We start from the raw sequence: 20,036 nt of genomic DNA on the forward strand, positions 1-20,036 counted from the left end.
CCAATAGCGTGCCCTTACAGGCCCTTGCATGATATCTTTTGCGTCTCTTATCCAAACAACATCAAACTTGGCACTGCGATTACTCGTGCCCGTAGCAAGACATCTGCCAAGTTTGAATCAATCGGACAAACGGTTCGACAGATAGATGACAGACACACACACAAACGCACAAACACACACAGACACACACAAAAATTCTATATATAAAAAAAAAAATCTATAGATTATGTCTCTCCTGTTCTGTGTTGAAATGTTGAGGTACTTTGAGCAGCTTTAGCAAGCACACAAAAATAGACGACGAATAAAGTCTATTATCATGTCATGCTACACAGTGTAAAGGCCACTGTGCTTCAGTTGCCAAGCAACGAATACACCCGCCACTGCAATTAAGTTCCCTTGAATGAAAAGAACTGTATGTTGACATCCTACAGCACAGATATGCTACAAAGGAAGTGATTACTGCCAGTGAAGTGTCTGGTTGGGGCTATGTGTTGAGACATCCTCACTCATGGAATAGAATACATTGGTGGTGCAGATAACGCTTGAGGGAGTACACTTCAGTGTGCTGTTCGGCAGTGGTGACGGGCTGAGCACATGTCTGCAAGCAACCACTTTGTGTACTTACATGAATGAATGTGGGTATAAATATACTGTGTGTAAGTCAATTTACTGTACATGTGAATGAGTGAGTGTCTTAGTGTGTGTGTGTGAGTGTATGTTATCACTCCTGTATCTGGTGCTTCTGCCGGCGCGTGCGCGCGCGTGTGTGTTTGCACATGTGTGTGAGCTCATATGTGTGTGTGTTATCACTCCAGTACCTGGTGCTTCTGCCGGCATATGTGTGTGTTTGTGTGTGTGTGTTTGCGCTTGTGTGTGAGCTCGCGTACAGTATATGTGTGTGTTCTCACTCCCGTACCTGGTGCTTCTGCCGGTATGTGTGTGTGTGTGTGTGTGTGTGTGTGTGTTTTTGCCCATGTGTGTGAGCTCATGTATGTGTGTGTGTGTTCTCACTCCCGTACCTGGTGCTTCTGCCGGCATGTGTGTGTGTGTGTGTGTGTGTGTGTGTGTTTGCGCTTGTGTGTGAGCTCGCGTACAGTATATGTGTGTGTTCTCACTCCCGTACCTGGTGCTTCTGCCGGTATGTGTGTGTGTGTGTGTGTGTGTGTGTGTTTTTGCCCATGTGTGTGAGCTCATGTATGTGTGTGTGTGTTCTCACTCCCGTACCTGGTGCTTCTGCCGGCATGTGTGTGTGTGTGTGTGTTTGCGCTTGTGTGTGAGCTCGCGTACAGTATATGTATGTGTTCTCACTCCCGTACCTGGTGCTTCTGCCGGCATGTGTGTGTGTGTGTGTGTGTGTGTTTGCGCTTGTGTGTGATCTCGCGTACAGCATGTGTGTGTGTGTGTTCTCCCTCCCGTACCTGGTGCTTCTGCCGGCGCTTCCTCTCCAGCTCGATCTTCTGCTGCTTCTCCAGCTTCTCGGTCATGCGCGCCTCCCTCAGCGTCTGCCTCTTGCTGCGCTTGTAGGCCTTGGAGTTGAGCGCCGTCTCCAGAGTGGTGTCCCGCCGCATGCACGCCACCACGTCCTGCCTCAGCTGCACACAGAGAGAGAGAGAGAGAGGGGGGGGGGGGGGGGGGGGGGGGGCGGGGGGTGAGTGAGAGAGAGTGAGAGAGAGAAAAAGTGGGAGAGAGAGAAAGAGAGAGAGAGAGTGAGAGACAGAGAGAGAAAGTGAGAGCAATTGCACAGCAATTACAACTAGAAATGCAATTCCAAGGAATTACCAGTGCATGAAATGCAAAAATAGATAGATAATGTAGATATGGTTACCAAGGTGTAGCTAGGGTAAATATGGTGGTTGCATAGTTTACAGAGAGTTGATAGTGTGAAGGTAGACAGTTTAAAGCTGAAACATTTTGATTTGCTGATTTCTATTCATGTTAAAATGTTAACTATGGTAACAATGATAACCAGGTTGATTGGTTAACTTAGCTACTGATTTCATGCAGTAATGGTAAAAAGGTTAACTATGCTAACTATGCTCACAGTGTTAACCAGGTTGATTAGCTAACTTAGCTAATGATTTCTAGCAGTTATGTTAAAAATGCTAACTATGCTAGCAATGCTAACTATGGTAACAATGCTAACTTAAACTAACAATGCTAACCAGGTTGATTAGCTAACTTGACTGATGATTTCTAGCAATAATGCTAAAAATGCTAACAATGCTAAAATTGCTAACAATGCTAACCAGGTTGATTAGCTAACTTAGTTAGATGTTTTTTGCAGTTATGCTAAAAATGCTAACTATGCTAACAATGTTAACTATGCTAACCATGCTAACCAGCTAACTTGCTAGTGAGGACTTTTATTTTGAAACATTTGTTGCTAGGGTATCCATGGTGGCCACTATCAGGAAGCAAGAAGTTACTGCAGCATAATCATGTTGGTTGCTATGGAAACGGTCATAAACGCTTAATTTTAATGGTTGGTATGTTGATTGCTAGGTACATGGAGGTTTCGTGTAGTTGACTGGAGGCATAGTTGATAACTGACAGTTGGAATGGTTGAACAGTTAAATAGTTGAGTAGTTACAATGGTTAAATGATTTAATAGTGTATTATTGCAGTGAGGACCTTTATTTTGAAACAGTTGTGGACAGAGGAAGTAGTGAAACAGAATCTGTAGTCTAAATAAGATTGTATGCTTAAAGCCTGAGACAGAAGGTGCCTCTCATATAGCGTTTACGCGTCCTCTCTCGCTCCTCGATCCTCACTGATCTACATAAAGAATGATGGAGCGGCAACAATGGGATAGTCTAGCCCTTCTTCTATCTTTCTTTATGTAGATCATTGAGGATCGAGGAGCGAGGGAGGACATATAAACGCTGCTTGAGAGGCACCCACAGTAAATACTTTGAAAGTTGTATGTAGATAGTCTAATTAATGTTGATAGACAGAATGTTTAATGGATGTTGATAGGCAGATTGTTTAATAGATATTGATTGACAGTTTAATGGGTGGATGAGTGAATGGTCTGAAGAAGATGAATGGATAGAAGGTTGGATGGAATGTGCCTTATATTCTTGTTAAGAGAGACACTGATACAGCTCTCTGAGAGTAGTTGATACAGGTGTAATCAATTTAACTGGCTAGTCTTAAGAGAGAGTGTGCTTAAAGCCTGAGACAGAGTAAATCATTTAAAAGTTGAATGTAGATAGTCTAATTAATGTTGATAGACAGAGAGTTTAATGGATGTTGATAGGCAGATTGTTTAATAGATGTTGATAGACAGTTTAATGGGTGGATGAGTGAATGGTCTGAAGAAGATGAATGGATAGAAAGTTGGATGGAATGTGCCTTATATTCTTGTAGACTGGAGAGACACAGCTCTCTACTGAGAGTAGTGGATACAGATACAGGTGTAATCAATTTAACTGTCTAGTCTTAAGAGAGCCAGCGTATGTAGCCTGAGAGAGAGAGAGAGCTGCTGCAGGTGGGGCTGGCCACCTGGCATAAGATTCTAATTGCTTAATGATCCGATTGTGATGTCATAGAGGCCAATGTTAAGTCTATGGGGAAATTTGTAATAGTTTTTAATTTATAGTTTAAAAAGTATAAAAGTTACAAAGTTGAAAAATACTTAGCAGCCTTCCCCTATTTAAGACCTACGTTGCGACGTTTGAATGAAGTTTCTAAGTTAAACGGTTCAAGCTGAATAGAAAAAATGAATTTGATCAGCGGAATAATAAGAAGAAGAAGAAGAAGCCTTGGAAGAACAGTACAGTGCATTTTCATGCACTGTAATTACTGCTTATACACACACTGATTCTTAATACACAGGGGTAGTTACTATGGCATTAATATGGTTATGTTTCTTTTAACTTGCATAAAACACTGTCATGTGGTTAATACACAATGTGGCTAATACACAGGAAATTACTGTATGAGAGTGTGTGTGAGTGTGTGTGTGTGTGTGTGTATTTGTGCGTGTGTGTGTGTGTGTGTGTGTGTGTGTGTGTGTGCACGTGTGTGTGTGTGTGTGTGTGTGTGTGTGTGTGTGTGTGTGTGTGTGTGTGTGTGTGTGTGTGTGTGTGTGTGTGTGTGTGTGTGTGTGTGTGTATGCGTGTGTGTGTGTGTGTGTGTGTGTGTGTGTGTGTGTGCGCATGTGTGTGTGTGTGTGTGTGTGTGTGTGTGCACGTGTGTGTGTGTGTGTGTGTGTGTGTGTGTGTGTGTGTGTGTGTGTGTGTGTGTGTGTGTGTGTGTGTGTATGCGTGTGTGGAAGGGCATTGCAAGAGGAACGCTCTGAGTCCTCTGAAGGAGTGTCCCTTGAAAAACCATCCATCATTATTTCTACTCTCCACACGAGTCGTGACAAGGAGATGCATGTAACTGTGACAGCGAGTCCCAGCTGACCTGACAGTGATGGATGGTCATTAAGCCTCGTCGGCTGGATTTTTGAGGGGAGCTTTTTTTTTTCAAGGGAGATTCAAGCTTCACTTTACTTAGTGTAAGGCAGTGGTGATTTTTCTGATACACTCAGCCTGCATTGTGTTCAACATAGTGGACTGAAAGCTAAGACTGCCCCCTAATGGCAGTTATTATCATGACTTGAAAGTGTGCATGTGTGCATGTGTTTGTGTGTGTGTGCATGTGTGTGCGTGTGCGTGTGCGTGTGCGTGTGTGTGTGTGTGTGCGTGTTTGTGTGTGTGTGTGTGTGAACATGTGTGTGTGTGTGAAGCTGATCTGTACCTGGCGCTGGAAGTTGAGCAGCCTGAGGGCCTTGAGCTCCACTGTTGCTTTGGTGCGCAGGTCCGGAGGCAGAGAGCCCGGCAGGTTCTCCAGCTCCTGGATGCGGTGAGCAATCCTGGCCTGCAGCCTGCAGAGACGCACCGATGAGAGCGAGAGAGAGAGAGGGAGAGGGGGGGGGAGAGAGAGAGAGAGAGAGAGAGAGAGGTGGGGGGTCAATATGAGATCATGACACAACCTTTAGTGCTAATCAAATTAAGGGATTAGGAAGGAGTCAAGAAGCACAATGGTGAGTAATCCTGCTGGAGTAGAGCCAGCTAAATCTGGTAAAGTGGCCACTAAGCCCACTAAATTGACCTGTGCTGCTCTCAAGTGCCTTCTGGCTCACTTGGCTACCTACTGACTGAAGATGAGGATTCATCAATGCTGTACTCAGCTGAGAATGCAGTGATATAAAGGTCATTTTCTCATGTCAATCCTTAATTAGTTACATTAATTACAATACATTTAATTAAAGTTTAACTTTTCACCATACCACAATAGCCTTTCATAGCTTAAACTTTGAAAAGAACAGACTAGTTGAACAAGGTTGACAGGATTGAGATCATGTGGATGTGGAATTGGTGATGATGAAATGATTTTGAAAAACTTGCCAATGAAATGGTTCCAGTGTCAGTGTTTCTTTGAAAAAAAAGTTCAAAGGCAGGCCTTTCTCAGCGGTTTCCCAAAACTGTGAACGACTCTAATTGGCCAGACAGCACTCTCTCCTGGGCCATGAGCCTGTCAGAGCCCACTAGTCAACAGGGGCTACACAAGTTCTAAGGAACTGCAAAAGAGCTTCGCTCCGGGAGAGAGAGCGAGAGCTAAGCCCTTTCGTGGCCCCGCGGTCGGCCCGGCCCAGCACGACTCGCTCGAGTCTGAAGACTAACGAGGAAAGGCCACGGGGGGTCAGGAGCGGCCGACCGCGCAACAGGGGCGCTGGGCGAGAAGATCCTTTAATAAGCCCCCTGTCCGAACATCGGGAGCACGTCGAGAGCACGCTGCCCTCCATTACCTACAGAGACCCTGGAGGCAGCGCTTCAGCTACGGGAGGAAGATGGACTATGCTTGACCAACGGCAGGGGAAGAAAGGCGCTCAGAGAGAGGTAAAGAGCAAAGGATGATGGAAGAGGAATCTGAGGGCAGAGATGGATGACCTCTCCTCTGAGCCTGTTTACCACTTTCAAACATCACACACACCGTCTCACTCACACACACACACTTGCGTGTATATATGTGTGTCAGTCTCTAGATAGAGATAGATAGATAGATAGATAGATACTTTATTGATCCCCAAGGGGAAATTCAAGGTCTACATATGTATGTTTGTGTGTGTATATATATATATATATATATATATAATGCATAATATATAATAATATATTATATATGTTTTGCTGTCTTGTTTTGCGCACCTGTACTCGCGCTCCTGCAGGATCTCCACAGGGTCCAGCCCCTGGGGCTTCTGGATGGGCGTGATGCGGTTCTGCTTCTGCTGCAGCTGGATGATGAGCGAGGGCTGCCCGGCCTGCTGCTGCTGCTGCTGCTGCTGCTGCTGGAGGGCCTGCTGCTGATGCTGATGCTGCTGATGCTGCTGCTGCTGCTGCTGGGTGGAGGGCTGGTGGGGCAGCTGCGGCGGCTGCGGTTGGGGGTGCTGATGCTGATGCTGGTGCTGGTGCTGGTGCTGATGCGGGTGCTGCTGCTGCTGCTGTTGTCCTCCCAAGGGGCCGGCCATGGGCTGGGGCATCTGCTGGGCGCCAGGCGGAGCTGGCGACGGGCGACCGCTGGGGGTGGGCATCGGGTGCTTCTGCGGGGTGGCGGACGGCTCGCCAGCACTCTGGCCTGGAGGGCATGAGGGGGAGAGGGAGATCAGTGGCAGAACGTTAATTAAGCGTAATGGGATATATAACGCATAATGGCGTTTGGTATCCACCTTCTGAAGGACATGACTAGAATAAGAATGTTACGCAGACGAGTGCAGAACTCCCTCAAGTCATTGAAATTCCTGGTGCGATTTGTCCTCACAAAACCGTAGTTTATTCTGAGTGTAATGCACACAGGATAGCATTCTCTCTGTGTGGTGTCTCCCGAGTAAAGCACGGCCATAAAAAAATGATCAATGATTCCCCGCCTAACAAAGGTTTCATTAGAGATTCCGAGTGAACCCATCTCCCATCTGAGTGTACACAGATCTCCAGGGAAAAAAGCTGTTCAACACACAACCAACAACATCAGTGTTTCCAAAAACTATACCATCACTTCACAGAGTCTGTTTGTATACATGAACTCCTGTGCCCTTCACTTTCTTTTTCTTTTACAATAAATCCACCATGTATCTCATACATACTAACTACAGCACGGGTAGCAATTCCCTTTTCCTATTTCGCCAGTGGTATTGCACAGCTAGGGTCATGAAAAGACATCTTCATCATGTCAACTTCACACGTTACTTGAGAGCAGAGTTGCCCATGGGTATCTTGCACTGACTTCAAAGTGAGGAACATGCCAAGATGTTTAAAATGCACACTGGCCAACACGCCTTCTCAATTGATCAAAGATTGTAAACACTGAGGTCGGGGCTCCAGTACTCGGCCTTGGGAGTATTTGATCTCGACCAGTGGCATCTGGGGGAGACTCACCCTCCGTCCAGGGTTTTGGCGCGGGACTTTGAGCGTGTCCTTGCATGGCAGGCGTTGGGCACGGCCCTGGGGTAGGTCCGCTAATAGGAGGCATCGGCATACCTACGAGAAGAGCAAGGCCAACATCAGCCTGGACGTTACAGGGGATGCCAATCTCCCTACCAGCACCCAGCCTCTGGGCCCAAACAGCAGTACATGTTTTCCATCTCTGCATACCAGACTGAACTTGGGAGTGGCCCTCTACGTTAGCTAAACAAGCATGATTTAGCTAGAGGAATAAGACCCTTATCATTACACTGATTTTCACCAGGGGCATTTCTCAATATGCGTTCTTTACTGTACCTGGGTTCTCATGAACTTATGAACTACAGGTTATTCCTGCCATCGCACTTGAACATTAGTCTTATTCATATTCAATTCATGTTTTCAAAATAAAAAGTAAATCAAACAAGCTGGTGAATGATATATTTTATTGCAAATGTCAGTAAAAAAATAATGGTGAAAATATTGGCTAGACCAATAAAGCAATATATAAACAAATGACTAGACTCTCAAGTTGAGCTGCCAAGAACGCAGATACAGTATCTCAAACAACAGATTGAGCGTACTGTAAACCGCTTATTCTTGCGAGTCTGAACTCCTGATCTTAACTTCTCAAGTTCAAACTCTCAAGAACAGAATCTACCTTCACGTAGAATGCATTGAGAAAAGCCGCAGGTGTGCTTAGAGCAGAGGGTTTTCAAGTGACTGTGACCCAAGGCCCACCGATCTGACTAAGACGCGGACCACCGTTGTGAAGTGTGAGGTGAAACAATAGTGTTTCACACAGTGATAACAACATTGGCCGCATTTCCCAGATTCGTTAAGAAGCTCTTAAGTGCTAAGATCTTTTTAGGAGCGTTGTTAGAACGCTCTTAGAGCGCTCCTAAGAAGTTCTTAGCTTCTTAACGAATCTGGGAAACGCGGCCATTAAAAGTATGGTAGAGGACCACCTGTAACGACTTCACAGACCACCGGAAGGACATCTCTGCCTTCGAGCGAGGATCGACAGAAGAAAAAAGACAGTGCAAATGGGGCCCCATGACTAATGTTGTGTTATGACCACATGCATAAACACAGATACTGTATATAAATGCTGTTTCACGGCCTTGCTCTATATCTGTCATCACCTACTAGTGCGACCTGTGCTAGCATGTCCTGTGGTGAAGCGCCCACCTGGTGGCCGGCTGTAGGGCCCAGTGTTGACTGACGGCTGCTGCATGGTGGGCAGGCTCCTCTTGCCCTGCACGGCCAGCTGCAGGTTTTCGGGCAGTGGCTGCCCGCGGCCCAGGATCTTGTAGGCCAGGATCTGGGCACGGAGCTGCTGCAGCTGGACAGGGCTGAAGGAGGACGGACCGCGGCCCGGCTGCCCCATCGCCTGCGGGTCCATGGGCATCATGGGGCCCGGCTGAGCAGGGGGCATCTGGGGAGCGGTGGGGCCCACGTTGGACATGGGGCTGGGGGCATGCTCGGGGACACCCATGGGGGAGGGGTGAGGGGATATGTACCCTACAAGAGGGGAGACAAGAAGAGAAAAGAGGAGGTGGAGAGAGTTTACAGGAAAGATTCTTTTTAGTCTGTAAAATGGTTTAAAAGCTGTCATTTTGTACTTTTAAATATTCAATTAAATTGATTAATTCATATATTCAAATATGCTACGCATATTATGCAATAGAGCTATGTAAACATGTGCAATATACCAACAAACATTCAAAAGAATGTCAATCTTATCATTTTAATTAAAGCACAAACTAATACATGCTGTACATATAATACATACAAAAGACAGGGATCACTCTGACCAGCGGTAAGCTACAGATCTCCTATTGTTCGCTATGGTTTGGTATGGTTGGAACAGCAGCATTGCACTAGCGTCTAACAATTTACGCGTTCAAACTTTCACTCCTTACATAGCGAGACTCATCAATTATCAGTTTAGGCTACAGAACGGAGGCTGCTTGTGTAACCTCAGAACGTGATAGGGCTTCTTTGAATTCTTATGGTCTGTGTGTTGCTTCACATTTTACCACTGCTTCATCATTTCCAATGTGATTCCCACCTCAGTGTGTTGCGATTCCAGCTCTTCCAATGCTGTGAAATCCCTAAATGTGGGGCATGTCTCCATACCTTGGCTGTGCTGCTCCATGGGGCTCTGGGGCGGACCCATGCCACTGTGCAGAGTCCTCATCCCCACGTTCTTCATCTGGCCAAAGTGCATCTCGTCTGTCATGGGCACCTTCTCCAGCATGCCCTCCATGGGCTAAGGGGAAATGCAAACACACCAGTCAAGGCCTTCTCCTCGTTATTATGGGGTAGACAGGTCAATAACATTAGCACGTCATTATTATGCTTCATTATCTCTATATCATTATTTATCATTAACATGTCATCATCATTCATGTCTATATGTATATTCTATAGGCCCATACACACCGATTTTCTGCATGCGAAATTTGACATCAAACAAGACTGTTCCGAAAGTGTTTTTTCATCGCGACGAACTTCGTCCTGGGTGTGTACAGACTAATTAGAATACATGCGTTTTATAACCTGCATAACTTTCATGCGAATATTTCGTCCGAAAAATCGGACTCGGTGTGTACGGGCCTTATCCCATGCTAACCTCTATAGAGGACTAAGTACTGTATAACCTATTCTCAACAAGTGCTGTACAAATAGAGCTTATGAACTGTAATGACGGGCATGTATGTGGCCAGATCAGATTATATAATACCTTATGCATCTGATGCATGCCTTCCTGAGAGTAATCTCCGGGCCCCTGGCTCTGCATGCTGTGGGGTCCACTGGGAGGCCCCGGGCTAGGGCCCATCATGCTGTGCACCGACCCAGGAGAGGGGCCTGGACCAGGGCTGGATCCCAGGATGGGACCCGGGGACAGACCTGGGCCTGGGGATGGTCCAGGACGGGACATTCCACCAGATGGGTCCGTGGGTGTGGACATGTACACTCTGAAACGGTTTGACTGCTGAAAGAAAGAAATATATGTGCAAGGTGTTTTTTTCATAATTCATACAATTATAATTCATAATTCATACAAGGAGGCTACACTACAGGGCTGCTCCATTATGGCAATAATGAGATCACAGTTATTAAAAACAAATACACAGTGAACTATCATCCATTTTCAAGATGTACATCTTTCACATTTTTAAACTGAATTTTAAATATTATCCAAAAGAAAAAATACACACAAAAAGATCATGTGCATGATGACTAAAGACAAAAGGAGGGCAATGCAGTAAAATTATCATAATGAGGAAAAATTATATTTTGATTATGTTTTTTTCATAATCATTGGAAGTCATAATTATGATTAACCAATTAATTTGATTAACTGCAAACACTAGTTCTGTTCATGGAACATCTGCTGTAACAATTAGCTCCCACTATAATGACTTCATCAGTCCTGTGTGTGGTCTTATTAAATGTGTGTGGCACTTTTAACTTGACATAACTTTTTATCTCCTTCTTTTAACTTCCTAGGCTCAATTTTTATGCTGTGCTGCATCACTCAGACGATTTGACGAATAACCAATTAATTTGATCAACTGCACAGCCCTACTACACTGGTTCCGTTCACGGAACGTCTGCTGTAACAATTAGCTTCCACTATAATTGACTTCATTAATCCTATGTGTTGTCTTATTTATTGTGTGTGCCACTTTTAACTTGACCTAACTTTTTATCTCCTTTTAACTCCCTATAGGCACAATTTTTATGCTGTGCTGCATCACCAAGTCAAATTCCTGTGTACTCTGTAGATTTGGTGGATAAAGCGATCCTGAAATCTTGATAATCAATCATCAAATACCAGTCGTGATAGTAGTGTGTACTTTAACAAAAGAAATAGACCAGTCTTCTAAAACTATTTTAACACTATGCAAACAGAGCGCTTCAGTTGCAGACCTGGTGTAGCCTGGCTGTTAGCTGTAACAGTTATCAGCTGAGTTCACATTACAGAATCTGTGTGTTTATGTCACATTTCACATACCTAAATAAAGAAAAATAATTCAACTTTCATATATGGATTGCAATTAGGGACAATCATTATTGACTTTCTAAATGGGAAACAAGTTAAGTAGCACAAATAGAGCCTTAAACTACTCCAGCCAAATATATACATATATATATTTCTTTTTTTTTTATTTTCCCCTGCAATTTCAGTAGCTGGTAAAATCAGCCAGAACTGAAGACTGCACCTTTAAAACATACTGTGCCTCTGACATTCTGATGGAAAATAAAAAGCAATAAGCTGAATATTGAAATGCTAGTTTTATCATTATAGAGTTTTATTATTTGTCTGTATTCTCTCAAGTTCTTAAACAATGCAATATTGATCAAAAACAGACTTAAACATGCCACTGAGTATCTAAATATGGACTTCAATATGGAATCAAATGGAATACCTCAGACTGCTAATAAAAGAACCTCTTTACAACTGATGTGATAGGCTAGTCTTCTGCGTTTGCTGCCTTTGAGGTCGTTGACAGGCGAGTGCAGTCTGACAGTATTTGCATTAGAAAAGGGTGTGTTTAAAAACTGACGCACCCCTCAGTTGATCCATGCCAACTTGTGTCAGTCCCTTCAAGTGTCAGACGCCTTTGGGAGGAAATATTCTACTACTTAACGTTTGAATAACTTCTTAGAAACAGAAGTTGCATAACTTCTAAACAGTAACGTTAACTGTGACAACTGCTTTAAAATGCAAACTAACCCACAGGCAATGATGTAACCTAACGTCGGACACAGAATGTTGACAGATAGAAATACATTACAATTAAAACACTTCTACCTATAATTCTTTGCGATTAATGTTACAGTTTGTGGTTGAGAGCTACTTCACGGCAACTAACATAACACACATGCGTACCACTGCGAGTATGTTGCTATTCGACAGGCCGAGAAAATCAAGCCACATCTGCTAACCTTAACTTGTCATGAAAACTTTCATTGTTTCAGGAGTTTTTTGCTAAAAGGTTAATTGCTCCAAACATGTTGTTTCGATAATACGACTGATTGGGCGAAAGAAATAGCCAATTCACAAATAACTATTAAGTTCCACGTAATATTTTGCAGAAAGTAACGTTACTGATTGGATCATGGCTTCCGCGACTCTCTGCCCCGATTTCACTCAACTTCAGTCGCAGGCTCCCCTAGTGCTGTTTACGCCCATTCGGCTGAGAACTGAACACGCCATTGCAGTGTGTCGAAATAAACCAAAAGTTTCGCAATTGCAGCCAATTCATGTGGATTATATACGACCATACATCGACGCGGACACGATACATTCAATATGCGTACGCTAGATAATCATTATTCGTTTCCTATTTGCTAAACATTCGACTCTTTTCAAAGTTTCATACAAGCTAGCTAGCACGGTAGCTTTACATAGCACGACCGTAGGTTAGTTAGCAACTCTTTAGCAAGCTAGCTAGATAGCTAACTCTACCCTAGCAACTGTTACTGTAAGTTATGTTGGCTAGCTGAGGCACAGGCTAGGTAACGTTAGCTTTGTATCTAGCATACAAGTCTATGGCAGTAAGCTATCTAACAGGTAACTTACTGAAAACCGTTAGTTATGAATAATGTATGTCTCACATGAAAAGCATATATAAAAGTGTTATTGTCTAAATGTTCAAGTAAACTAAACATAATTTACCTTTTTCTTGGGAAAATAATCGATTTAGAAACCTCAGATCATAATTTGAGCTTCAAATATGACTGCAGCTATCAGTTGATCCCCTCCCCCTCTGTTTTGCTGACATGTTCAAGTTTGGATTTTTTTTGTGTATCTATTTCTGATTTGTTAAAAAGGCAGGAAATACTCTCCATATTGCGCTACGATTGGTTGAGAAGTACATCTATTCCAAATGTTGTTCTACTGGGCGGTGCTGTATGGGTTCTGTAGACGAGCTCCGAATCTACTGGAACAGTTGTTGGCAGACTGTCTGCACTGGGTGAGGGACTGCCAGATAGACAGACACCCATTTTGAGCAGAGGGGAGGAGAACGCACTGGCTGTCCCCATGTCACCTGTGTAATTTTGCTTTCGGTGACCCGGTCATCGTTTGAAAACACCACTTCAAAAATGTCACATAATTTCCTTACTCACGAGAGAGCTGTCTACTCTAGTGTTTACCTTATTCCTCACACGCAGATGTCAGGGGTGGATAAACAGGTGGTCTGCAGAGAGACTGTCAGAAGGCCTAATAATAGCCTATCCTTATGGCACTGTCTTGCATATTGCTGTCTGCGGTTTTTCATTTAAAGAGTGCACAGCTACTGCTGTAGTTTTTGGATTTCGAAATATAAAATATAAATTGGCAAATATCATGGCCTACACAGACGGCAAACAGGCAACATTGTGTGACGGATGATGGTATGACCTAACCACACGATGGCAGCAGAGGTTCATGAAAGACACCACTGAAAAGCGCCAGGGTTAGGCGCTGGAAATCGCTGAATCAATTTGTTTAAACATCGCTTAAACAAACTTTTCCATCAGTCAATGATTGAAAGGCGACAACTAAAATTTGCATTGTGTAGATAATACTGCATTACCTGAAAAGCTATTAAAAACACCTACTGTAAGATATTTGCATGATACGAAAACCGTCACAGCGATGCAGCTGCACAAATTGCTACAAATAAAGCATTAATTCATGACTCAGATTGAATGTATTTCCCGGAAGCTTGTAAGCACACTTTATTTTAACTGACATCAAGACATAGGTGAGTAGCCTAATATCATAAAACAGCGACTTCATCACTTTTTTCATAAAACATATTTTTTCATGAAAACATATTTCTTAGCATCAGTTTTAGTCGGCCACTCTTAAAAAAGGGCCACACTGTGTTTCTCAAAGTGAAGTTGCTAATTGAGTGTAAAAAAAAAAGAAGATTGAAATAAACAATTGAAAGTGCTAATTTCTATAATTCAGATAGGCCTGCAGGCTTATCAAAATAAAAATGCTGTGAGTGTGGTGGTGGTGGTGGTGTGTGTGTGTGTGTGTGTGGGGGGGGGGGGGGCTATCAACCAACAATTTTCCTACTGTGTTCCACCTGTGAGATTGTATCAGTGAGTTGTTTATAATCAAGTCAGCGTTAGAATGACAGATGATGGAGCTGTGGTAGAGTCCTTATCAAGCAAAGCATGCGCCAACCAACCGCATGATGACTGACCTCTCTCGCAGGTGTATGCTCATTGCTCACAGCTCAAGGCTTAGATAGCATCTGCTTTTTATGCATACACCAACAAACACACGCAACATTCAGCAGCCGAGACAGTGTATTTATTTGCTATATGTTTTTTTTAAATATATTTTATATATATATATATATATATATACTTTTTTCCCCCACTAGTGAAAAGGGGTCAAATCTGCCATTGACAAGATAAAACAGAATAGTAAAAATAATTCTGAACAGAACGTGAATATATTTCCCCTTTTTTTTTTTTATCTCTTTACTCTGTATAAAGGGCAGATAACATGTGAGCCTGCTCATGGACAGCATTGTCAGATTATTTAAAATGACAAGGATGTCCAGATGGATATCTAATGATCCTTCACTAGAATCATGCGACAAGGGACACACTGGCAAGGGTTGCAATGAAAGAAAATTTGACTAACCCCTTTAACAAATAAACAAAGCACTTTGCGATCATTCCGTCCTGACTGCTCTAACAATTATCTCCTCTCCTGGCCTTTTCAAATAGGATGCGCTTTTGGTTCCGGAATGTAAATACAAGCAAATAAAAAGCCCTAATTGATCCAAGTGGTTGAAACCACCACTTCAGATTTATTTACCAGGAAATGTCTGGCCAGAAGTCGTTTGATAGGAAAACTACCAGTGGTTGTGGTTATCACTGACCTTGAAACCTATGTCTCTTTACACTTAACCACCATGAAAATATTCAAAACCTGACAGAACATTAAATTATTGGTACAAAATATCATTGTGAGATATAGGCCCACTCGTTAGAATTATATGCAGTTCACACACAACACCATAAAGACATATCTTTTAAAAATGTATTCAATAAACATGCAATCAATCAACCCGTAAACTTTTGAACATTTGAAGTTTATTTTTTACAGCACACCGTTTATGTTTAAAAATGTGTTTTGTGTGAAGTAATATATTAATTGAAAGGGTGGTTATTTGTGGAATGATGACTACTCCAGTAATTTTCCTTCCCCTAACTCTTCAGGAAATGTTTGCATAGATGCAAGATATGTTTAATGCCGGGTTACATCCTGTATTTTGTTTAGAATGTGCATTCTGGGTGTGAGCAAATAGAAGATATGTTATATTTAGTTTTACATGTGACACAAGTGCTTTGTTTATTTGACATCATTGGATGTGGTTTACTTGCAAGTTCCAGGTGGATAACCCTCCTGTTGCAGCCTTTCACATTTACATCTGTGTGCTGCTACAGCCTTTAGAAGGTGTCGTTGTCTGTTCAGAATGAGTCAGTTTATTCAATGACATTTTACAGGCATATGCTTATATGAAATAAAATGCATGTGATTAAATGTATCTAGTTTGGTATATATAAAAGGTATATTTGTCTCAGCTCACACCACAAAGTAATAATATATATAGTTTTTTTTTACATTTCTTTGACGATAATTGCATGTTTTGGTGTGTGTGTTCAGGTATAGCTTTGCTTTCGGTGTGGCAACAGCACCAATGAATCACAGTGCATTAGCCCCAAAATTCAGTTCCTTTTATAATCTTGTAAAGCCGGGCTATATATGTCTGCTCCTCTCGGGATAAAGAAACCAAAGACACAAAGTCACCTCGCGGAGCATCCGCGCGCTTGACTTCTGCCTCTCCGAGGTGTCCGGCCGGGCCACCTCCGCGCAATAAAGAGCCTCCTCAAGCCTCCCCCGTGGCCCATCGGCTGCTCCTCTGCTTTTTCATCCTGCGGACCCCCGGCCCGTGTTTATCATTTATCTCCTCCTCTTCGTGTCCTCCTCTTGAAAGGAAAACTCGGCCAGAATTTACGGGCAGGTGCGGCAGTGCCCTCCATCACTCGACCTCCCCCCACCCCACCAAAACACACACACACACACACACACACACACACATACATACACAGACACACTTCACCTCTCTGGATTCGGTGCACCGGTACTCAATTTGCAAGCGGCAGCTTTAAGCAGCCTCTAGGGAGACCCCCCTCCGCCCCACCCCACCCCCCCTTCACCCTCCAGGCCCCTCTGAAGCAGCGGCGGCGGCTGGAAATCTTTTTCCAAGCTGGTGCTGGGATTCCTGAGGGGTCATGTCCAAAGGGCCGGAGGAGAGGAAGTGCTGTCACGGACGCTCCCTTTGTAGTTTGCCTTTGTTGCAGGTGCTCTGCCACTCACCATTATCCTCCGCCGCGCCACGCCACGCTACGGCCGGCTGCCTCCGCTCCGCTCCGCCGTTCGTTATCGCAACCTGCCCGACATCTGCTGGAGAGCACTACTGTAGACACCGAAGCCGCCATCTCTGCTCTCCAGTCAGGCCACTGACACTAACCCATAGATAGATTTCACTAAGGGGGGGAAAGAACTCATTCGAAAGAATATTGCTTCCTACTGACTTCTTTTTTTTCTTTTGGTAATGCAATATGCAGTAGTGTGGAGCAGAATAAATAAGTACTCAGCCAGGTAATAAAGTGTCAAGTGCACTGTAGAAAGCAGTAGCTTCATTTTATACATTGAGCACACAGCATCCTTTCACATCTGCGTTCAGTTATGTTTGGGGTTGACACAGGAGTGTAAAGAATTCCTGAGATCCATTTCTGTTTCCTCGCATGATACAATGAGAAAGATCACCACGATGAGGATTTAATCTGAGGGAGATCTGGGGGGTGGGGGGGAGCGTGAAAAGTTGCACTCGCTTCCAATCTTGTATCAAGCCGTCTCTGGCAAGTGTTAACACTCAATATGTTTTGAAGTTGTCACAGTGAATGCTTTCGGCTCTTGGCGGATGATGTCAGCTGAATACCTACCCACCACCAGCGAGCTGGACCATCTGTGAGCCATTAAAGCCACTTCATCTTAACGGCATCATTCTTCATCCACTCAGCAGCAACACCATTGCTCTGACACGGCTACAGTGTGACAAGCTTCTTAAATGTGTGTGTGTGTCTGTGTGTGTCTGTGTGTGTGTGTGTGTGTGTGTGTGTGTGTGTGTGTGTGTGTCTGTGTGTCTGTATGTGTGTGTGTATGTGTGTGTGTGTCTGTGGTGTGTGTGAGAGAGAGAGAGAGAACCCATATGAGTGTGTGCCCAAAAGAACATGAGCCAGCAACAAACGCTTGTCTTTTCAGATGACTGGACGAACACATCTCTATTTTGTGAGTATGCACACACACAGTTATGGTGACACTGTTGCAGTATCTGAAGCTGTCATGCATATGCCTGTGTTGACTAAATGACATTTGGCCGATTAAGATATTTAATCTCAAAGAGGCCGGCCTGTGTTTGTTCTAGAGAGGCTCTGATTTGCTTCTGACCTTTCACATGTAATGGATGCTAGTCAGAGGTGAAAAGTCAGGCCCATTAGTTCAAAAGGTTAGAGGTCACCTGCAGTTTTAGAGAAGATAGGGGACCATGGAAAAGTTTTGACAAGAGAGATTAAGTTTTCCGTGAAATTGCTTTATTAGACATAGTCAAAACATTTCCAATATGTTCAGCACTGCGGTCGATTGTTGTGTTTTCTATGTCATGGAAAAAGAACAGGTATCCCTAAATACTAATGAGTAATTATACCACCTCAGAGAATGTGACCTTTTGCCTTGCTGAAAGAATAGATAAGTCTAAATTTAGCGGAAACATGCAAACACATTTGCCTGGAATGCTTTGTCAAACCTGGGAGATTTGATACAATGTCGGTGAGCTTAGCTCGTTTTGTGGGTACTGACAGATTTGTTTCTTGGCAATTGCAGGCCAGCAGCATGTAGACATAACAGCACTTGTCTTTTGACAGGGGCTCAGGTGCCATTTTGTGGCACAATGTGTGAGTTAAGTGTTTACCTCCGCGCTTCACGGTTCAGGTCCCCTTGCCGGCTTTGTTGGGGCCTCTCATGGAGTGACAGGCTCTCTGTACTGTAATTAATTTGGGATTCCTCTGTACACAGCCAGCATGGCAACCCCTCCTTCCTTCTGCCTTTCAAAAGGCAAATCCTCAACATTCTCATGTCCGATGCTGGCAGCTTTAAAAAAAAAAAAAAAAAGCACCAGAGATATCTCTCTCTCTCTCTCTGTCTCTCTCTCACCCTCTCTCTGTTTTGCATTGGTGTGTGTATTTAACCTTTTCACCCAAAGACCTAGTGTTGTATTACTTTTTTGAATTGAAGAAACAGTGATACAGTATATGTCAGTTCATATCTTTAACTCATTTTTATTTAGAAATCGACTGAGTTGCACAACATGAATGCGTCTCCCAATATCTTTTTCCGTGTAGATTTCTTGAAAAGAAGGGTTAGCCACAGATTTATGACTGATGGCATAACTTCATCCAAGTCTGCCTACCTGACAAAAAGTGCTGACGTGGTATGGTGGAAAAAGAACGGTTGGCTGTCTCGCTAACGTGTCATTCATCTCGAGAAAGATATACTGCTTTGGGCTACTCACGCTATTAGCTCAGAACCTCACAGGCTACATGTAAGACTTAGGCCAGGCTTATCCTCCATGTTCTGGTCAATTGTTCCCTGTAAATCAAACGAGAGTTTGTTGAAAAATGGTGCCGCTCGACTCGAGAGAATCGGTGGACACCCCCCACCCCCCTCACTGCCCAGCCCACTCATGTTGTATCTTGAACACTTGGAGAGAGGGAGTCATTTCGAGAAAAGTCTCTATTAAAACACAGTCTCTTAACCGGGCCCTTCATGGAAAGACCTGGTAAAAGGTGACACCTGGATTCAATGAAATGCGTGCTCCACTCTCACAGTTGTGAGGAAGGATAAAACTTTTCTGGCACAAATGGTAATCAAATACTCTCCATCATAAAAAGGCAGGAGAGAGGAAAAAAAGACAGGCAGGATTTGCTCTCTTCCAGGGTCATATCAGCACCGATTTAGTTCTTGCTCTGTCATCATTCAGGAAAAGAGATAAAGACATCTCACAGCATTTGTTGTTATTTTACTGCTTACTGAATCATTTTTTTTCTTAATTGATGCATGTGATACTTCATACAACTCAAACCTACCTGAGTTCATCATCTCATTAATAAGCTATTTGAATACTTTGGGACTTGAATAAGCTATTCTCATTAATCAGCATCAATTGTATTCCGTAAAGAAAAATTATGAAATACAAAATATAACAGATAATGACATGTTAATGTATGGATTTAGGTTGGCCTCTGTTCAATTGCAAGCTCTGTGTGAGTGTCTGTATGGCTCAATTCTTTCAATATAAAGAATGATTGCAGAAGAGCTTGGGTCGGAGCCAAAAACATTTGAACGCTTGCCCTGGAATCTTTCTCATTGTGGAGCAGTAGTCTTTGCTGTTTGAACAGAGGACTGTCATGGCCAGCACAAACCTGTCCATTAATCACCCA

At 43.5% G+C, this 20,036-nt stretch overlaps 1 protein-coding gene across 5 annotated transcripts in view; it reads right to left on the reverse strand.

Annotated features, from left to right (window-relative positions):
- The window catches only part of smarca2 (SWI/SNF related, matrix associated, actin dependent regulator of chromatin, subfamily a, member 2), a 46,442-nt gene extending 33,174 nt beyond the window's left edge, over nucleotides 1–13,268 (reverse strand). Inside the window, exons 1-8 of one of the 5 annotated variants that reach the window (XM_062543290.1) lie at nucleotides 13,141–13,260; nucleotides 10,195–10,446; nucleotides 9,588–9,720; nucleotides 8,637–8,969; nucleotides 7,422–7,523; nucleotides 6,198–6,624; nucleotides 4,747–4,873; nucleotides 1,419–1,592 (exon numbers count right to left, since the gene is read on the reverse strand). In XM_062543290.1, the coding sequence (XP_062399274.1) occupies nucleotides 1,419–1,592; nucleotides 4,747–4,873; nucleotides 6,198–6,624; nucleotides 7,422–7,523; nucleotides 8,637–8,969; nucleotides 9,588–9,720; nucleotides 10,195–10,422 (1,524 nt within the window). In that variant the 5' untranslated portion in view covers nucleotides 10,423–10,446; nucleotides 13,141–13,260. Of the gene's footprint in view, nucleotides 1–1,418; nucleotides 1,593–4,746; nucleotides 4,874–6,197; nucleotides 6,625–7,421; nucleotides 7,524–8,636; nucleotides 8,970–9,587; nucleotides 9,721–10,194; nucleotides 10,447–11,887; nucleotides 12,096–13,140 lie in introns of those variants that run through there. The other 4 variants (XM_062543291.1, XM_062543293.1, XM_062543295.1 and 1 more) reach the window with 4 other exon arrangements.
- Between the last annotated feature and the right edge of the window lie 6,768 nt (nucleotides 13,269–20,036).

The sequence above is a fragment of the Sardina pilchardus genome, chromosome 8, assembly GCF_963854185.1.
Source record: "Sardina pilchardus chromosome 8, fSarPil1.1, whole genome shotgun sequence".
Lineage (NCBI taxonomy): Eukaryota > Metazoa > Chordata > Actinopteri > Clupeiformes > Clupeidae > Sardina > Sardina pilchardus.